The sequence below is a fragment of the Pundamilia nyererei genome, unplaced genomic scaffold, assembly GCF_000239375.1.
Source record: "Pundamilia nyererei isolate P.nyererei 1_Seehausen unplaced genomic scaffold, PunNye1.0 scaffold00132, whole genome shotgun sequence".
Classification (NCBI taxonomy): Eukaryota; Metazoa; Chordata; class Actinopteri; order Cichliformes; family Cichlidae; genus Pundamilia; species Pundamilia nyererei.
The window spans coordinates 931,943-937,864 of record NW_005187533.1 but is presented as its reverse complement, the minus strand read 5'-3'; the positions used below and the strand labels follow the sequence as shown (position 1 = coordinate 937,864).

At 38.0% G+C, this 5,922-nt stretch overlaps 1 protein-coding gene across 1 annotated transcript; it reads right to left on the bottom strand.

Moving 5' to 3' along the window:
• Positions 1–3,569: 3,569 nt before the first annotated feature.
• Positions 3,570–5,356, bottom strand: emp2 (epithelial membrane protein 2). The gene is made up of 4 exons (XM_005743515.1): positions 5,063–5,356; positions 4,873–4,978; positions 4,652–4,792; positions 3,570–4,548 (listed from the first exon to the last, which is right to left on the bottom strand). Exons 1-4 carry the CDS (start codon positions 5,138–5,140, stop codon positions 4,379–4,381), a joined length of 495 nt encoding a protein of 164 aa, XP_005743572.1. The 5' UTR covers positions 5,141–5,356; the 3' UTR covers positions 3,570–4,378.
• Positions 5,357–5,922: the final 566 nt, after the last annotated feature.

Genomic DNA, 5,922 nt, shown 5'->3' with positions numbered 1-5,922 from the left:
CTTTCAAACCATCTGTCCTCTCTGTCCAAAATGTGAACATTGGCATCCTCGAAAGAGTGACCTTTATCCTTAAGATGCAGATGGACAGCTGAGTCTTGTCCTGTGGAGGTGGTGACTCTTTCGCTGGTGTCAGCCCCCTCCCTCACCCGAGGGAGGATAAGAAGGACAGACGCAACAACATTGTCATCCCCTATGTAGCCGGTGTATCAGAAAAACTCAGGAGGGTTTTCTCCAAGCATTTCAGACCCAGCAACACGCTCAGACAAAAACTGGTTCACCCGAAAGACAAAACTCCAAAACACAGACTTAACAATGTGGTGTATGCTGTACAGTGCAGCGAGGAATGCTCTGACCTCTACATTGGAGAGACCAAACAGCCACTTCACAAGCGCATGGCACAACACACTATCTTTTTATTTTTTTGTTTTTGTCTACATTATATTAAATGTTTCATTATCGGAAACATTTTAAGAGATACTTGTTATTCTTAACATCGTAACAGATACTCTGACCTGTAACTATCGTAAAATGCTTTGACCGGAAGTAGACACCTTTCGCGCAAGTCTTACACATCATGCGTGGACCCTCATTTATAAACACAACTTCTCACCTCACAAATACCTTATCTGGAACAACAGAGATATTTTATAGAAAAATAAATCACTTTTCCTGGAAACTTGGGTCCAAAATGGGATCCTATTGGTGGCTCAGCTGGTTAATAAAGAGGGACAACTACTTACTTACAATGACTTTATTGCACTATATTATTTTCCAATCAGTGTTCAGGAATTCTCAATGGTGCTTGGTGCCACACCCTCAGGGACTTTAATGTTATATAAAAACACTGACAGCTCAATATTTACCTCAGTCACTCTCCCTGATCCAGCTGAGTCACCAATTGGAAAAATCTGCTTTTCACAAGAACTTGGTAACAGCAATAAGAAAATACGTAGTTTATTCCAAGAAGATATCATCTCTCTCCCATATATAATATCTTATTGGAACCGATATGTTCCAGATATCAAGTGGAAGACAGTCTGGATGATCCCCCATAAATATTTGATTGTAAATAAGGTGAAAGAAGTCTCATATAAAATTCTTCATAAATGTTATCCAGCCAGTCACTACATGGTAAACGTGTCTACTTGAAAATCTCCCATGTACGCCATTTCTTTCTTATTGTTGTAATCATGAATCCTTTTCCAAACTTGCTGCGTTCTATTTTAAGATCTTCGTCCATTTCACTTTGTCAGGCAGGTTCTACTTAATTGATTTCTTGGTCTTGCAGAAATCACACCTGATGAATCAATGTCTTTCTCACACAGGGCCTGGTAGATTTGGACATATTTTTTTTCCCTTATTAAAAACCTGAAACAAAACTGCACTCAGAGTGTAATTCCCATGAAATTTTACAATAAAGCCTAAAATATGGTAAGTAGTACACTGCAACATGGGAAAAGAGAAAAAGACAAGACACTGGAGAGCAAGTACGTATGCACGCATTAATACCCAGTAGAACACTAGTTACAAACAAATATGTTTTATTTATTCAAAGGCATTTTTCGAAAGGTAAAAGCAAAATAAGCACAGATAAATTGATGTGTTGGGGCTGAGTATTTGTTCATAAATCTACTGGATGTTTGACCAGTGTGCCGCTTGAAGAATAAAATAAACGAGCTCGTACACATGATGTAGTTTTCTGCCGGTCCACTAGATGTCGGTAGCAGACAAACGTTCAATCTGATGATGTGACCACAGGACAAAAAATGTTAACAAATCACCAAAGCTGCCACAGAAGCTGCAACAGAGGACAAAATAACTAGTATATTGTAATTTAATTGGCTTTTAAAACAATACAAGGAAATGAGCCGTTAACAAGCAGAAACTGGAAATTGAAAAACTGCTAGCCTGCGAAAACAACTCCACGCAGCAAAATATACACTGACAACATTATGGAGCAACATGAGACTTTAAATCAATTTGGAATTAATACTTCATTAAACATTAGAAATATTTCAGATGCAAAAAAGAAAGAAATCCCCATAAATACAGTTTTGGTTTCAACAACTCAATTTTTTCTGTCAGTATGACCTTATGACATCTACATGGGTATAAAACACACTACAAGAAAAGTATACTAATAAATTCACTCTAAAGATAATAACGTGTTTTATGTTGAATATCTACAACTGAAATGAAAGGGACAAACTATTTCATTTTTACTTTGTAGTGCCATAAAGACTGATTTGGTATGAGTTGCCCAGTTTTAGAGCCATCTGCTGTAGAAATATTCTTTCTTTGGATAAAATAAAACCAGATAACAAGGTGACTGCTTTGTGGTGCTAAAGATGGCTTTCTCAGAATCATAACCCAGTTACTCAAAAAAAAAAAAAAACACACAAACCTTGTTACGAATAGTTTTTTTTTCTATAACTGGGCCATGACTTCTTAAAAGGAAAAGACCAGAGTATTTTTATTTGTTTTGGTTAAAGGCGGGGGAATTTGCTCTGAGGAGGGGGCCATTTCTAGGGCGACTCATGCCAAAGCAATTTAGATGAATAAATAACAACACAATTGGGAAAATATGTTAATTTAACTTATCTGATCAGATGTCATGTTCAAAACGTTGATTTATCCACAGTTAAATATTGGTCTGCTTTAAAAATCATTACATCATAACTAAAGTAGAGTCAACATTAACAAACATTTTTGATAAAAGGCATTTAATTACATGAGGCTTTTTACCAAGTGAAACACTAATGATGACAACTTGACAAAACGCATGAATATCATGGTAATCTTGGCCTTTAACACGCTGTTTTGTTCATTTTCAAGTATCGACTTGGGATAGTAAAGCTTAATAACTTCAATTCCACGCCTTTTCCACAAATCTTCATCACTGGTGAGTTAGCAGGTTACAAACTTCTGTGTTCCAAGCTTTATCTAACATTTCTCTTTACAACAAAAACAGCACAGTGCATCTCTGAAGTAATCCAGCACAACTATAATCGCTGATGCCCATGATGGTTTCAGTTCTTTTAAAGTAATGCAAGGAACTGCTGGCAGGTATAACATCTAGCTTACTATTAAAAGCTGACACATGAGTAAGTGCAGAGATGCTAGAAATGTTCCAGTAATGGACCAAGCAGTAACCCAGCCAGAGAGGGGAAAAATATGGTAATTACTTCATACATCGCCAGTCGCATGATGCTATAATCTAATAAACAGTGGTTTCAAAAGAATAGCTTCAAAGAAGCTGTGAACAAAACAAGCATAGTAATAACAAAGAAATGTTCATTCTTCTTTGAAGTTTACACATTTCTATGTCGTTTTAAATCCCAAATCTCACAGCAAATCACTGGTTCCTTTCTAACCATGAAAACACGAAAAGTAACATAAGAACATAACAAAAAGGTTAAAATCCTACATCTTGTATCTCTAACTACTGATTCACTACACTTCTATGCTGTGGTTAATATTTGTTTATTTATATGCCTTTTATTTTATAGATAAAATTTTTATCATTTGAATCTAGCCTTAACTATACACACACAGCAAATATGTACAAAATAAAGTCTGTCAACTATAGATTCACAAAAATAAAAAAGCCTTTAGCAAGTCTAGGAGATGTCAGACAAGCCTCCACACTTTTTCCTTCTTCCACTATTATCCTTTTGGATAAAATAGTCCTGTGACTGGAGTTGGTGGAAAGCAGGAGACAGCGACACAACAGGGGGAGACAAAGCAGAGCTCTCTTCCTGTGTTTTTGCCAAGGGAAAGGGAGGAAGGTGAAGGTAAGTTCTCACAAAATGCAGCAAGGGTCCTCTGGAGCCTTGTCTATGCAGAGCAGTGGATGGGTGATGAAGTCACCTAGGCTCTTGTGGTGTGCATTTGCATCGAGCTGATTTGACCTTATGCAAATGGAGCTAGCCAGCACAGTGTGCCATGCTGGCAAAGGTAAGGTTACACTGTTTAAACAAGGCACTGCAGATCAAATGTGAATCACGGTGCACTTCTCGCCTTAGATAATTGCAGAAACATACTGCAGTGGCTACCACAGACGTAAGCAGGGGAAAAATTGGACTGCCATGTCTCTAAAGGACTTGAATCCGAAGAGTCATCTTTGCCACACTCAGTAAGAACAATGTACCATCAGGAACAAGAAGCTCATGCATAAGATGGACCAAAAAAGTACTAAATGTTTTCTAGATTTGCACCTGTGATTTGAAATGATGCAGAATTTGAAGCAGATTCCAATAGAAAATAAAAAACAAGGGTTAAAAAAAGAATGTTAGATGAGAAAAATTGTTTGTTTGTACTCATATGTTCAAGTTTCCATTTATAGAATTTGAATATTGTTTATATAAGCCTATTATGTCTATTTGCGTTTCCTGAGCACCAGGTACACGAGGCCACTGATGAGAGTCATGGGGAAGCTGATCCACGCCACAACATAAGAGGAGCCGAATGAGCCTTCCTGAAGGTCATGCTTATGAAAGCTTTTGTTCTCGGCCGTGTAGATGGACACCGCGATCATCACACATAAAGCTGGGAGATGAGAGAAGAGATAAGGAAAAGGATGGAAATCATACACACGGATAGTGGATATAAGTTGCATTAGAACATTAAAAGTTAGATGTGTTTTACATACATGCCAATATCTGGATAATGGCTGTGAAAATGAATCGCTCTCCCTGTTTGATCCTGAAGAGCTGAAGGATGAAGACGAAGAAGCTGACGCAACACAATATAGTGGCAAGGATCATGGTAGCCTGGACTGCCTGCAGATAAGCTGAGGAGAGAGAAGTTAGAAGTTGTAGCATACCCAGACATACATTTACAGAGATATAGGAAGTATACACACTGTCTTACCTGCATTCACAGTGTGACTGTCCTCAATCGATTCGCAAGTGGTGTTACATGCGTACCATAAGTCACTAATAATGTTAATGCCAGGTCTTGATACCACCCACCACGCCTACATCAGGGATAGACACAAGCATTGTTAAAAAAAGTGAAATGATTTATGTTAAAGGAGTATTTATTTTCAGTGTGTACTTACATTGTGAATGGTGGCAACGAAGAGCAGGATGGCTGCAGCCAGATGAAAGAGTATGATGAAAGCTAAGACGATCAACATGACTGCCCTTCCGTCTAACTTCTATCTGCTTTTTGTCACCTGTCGGTCAAACTGGTTAAATACCCTGCAGGCCGTTTCCCCTCGCTGTTTGTTTCTCCCACTGGCTGATTGTCAGTTTTGGTGGAACCACTTCTGTATGTTTATGCTGGCTGTCAGACAGGCGGGGTTGCAGACTGATAGTGAGGAATGGATCAAGGCCGCTCACATGAAAAGAACCTGTTGGAAGCAACATGAGTGTAATAGCTGAGTAAATGAAAAAAAAGAAATGATTTCTTTAATCATCATCATCATGCATGATCGATACCAATATCGATATTTGGTGATGTAAAAATTCAGCTCGTATAGATACACAAAACAGAAACAGATGTCCCAAAAATGTGTTATATGTGGTCGTTGATAAGTCCTAGCTAAGATAATATGACAATGTTGTAGGGCTGCACGATTTGCATAAAATGAGAATCACGATTTCTTTGCTTAGAATTGAGATCACGATTTTCTTTTCCAATATAAATATTTATTGCGCTTAACTGCACATCAACTTCGTAACAGTTGAGACTGAACATAAAACAATAAATAAACATAAAAACAACAAATGTCTCAGGTTTTGTTGTTGCCGCAAAATGTACTGCTTGAAAATCCGTCTCCACCGTTGCTGGACACTGCGTGTATAGAGCAGGTAGTGCAACAATAGAAACGCACTGTGTAGCGTTTGTCGAGGGTGTTGATCATTTTCCTAAATCCCTCGTTTTGCACAGTGTTGATGGGAGCCATATCTTTGGTCA

Excerpts from the sequence above, each read along its gene's own strand:
- emp2 (XM_005743515.1), bottom strand. The coding sequence starts at position 5,140 with ATGTTGATCGTCTTAGCTTTCATCATACTCTTTCATCTGGCTGCAGCC. Across the intron at positions 4,979-5,062 it reads TCGTTGCCACCATTCACAAT|GCGTGGTGGGTGGTATCAAG; the intron begins GTAAGTACACAC and ends TCCCTGATGTAG. Across the intron at positions 4,549-4,651 it reads CATTATCCAGATATTGGCAT|CTTTATGTGTGATGATCGCG; the intron begins GTATGTAAAACA and ends CTCATCTCCCAG.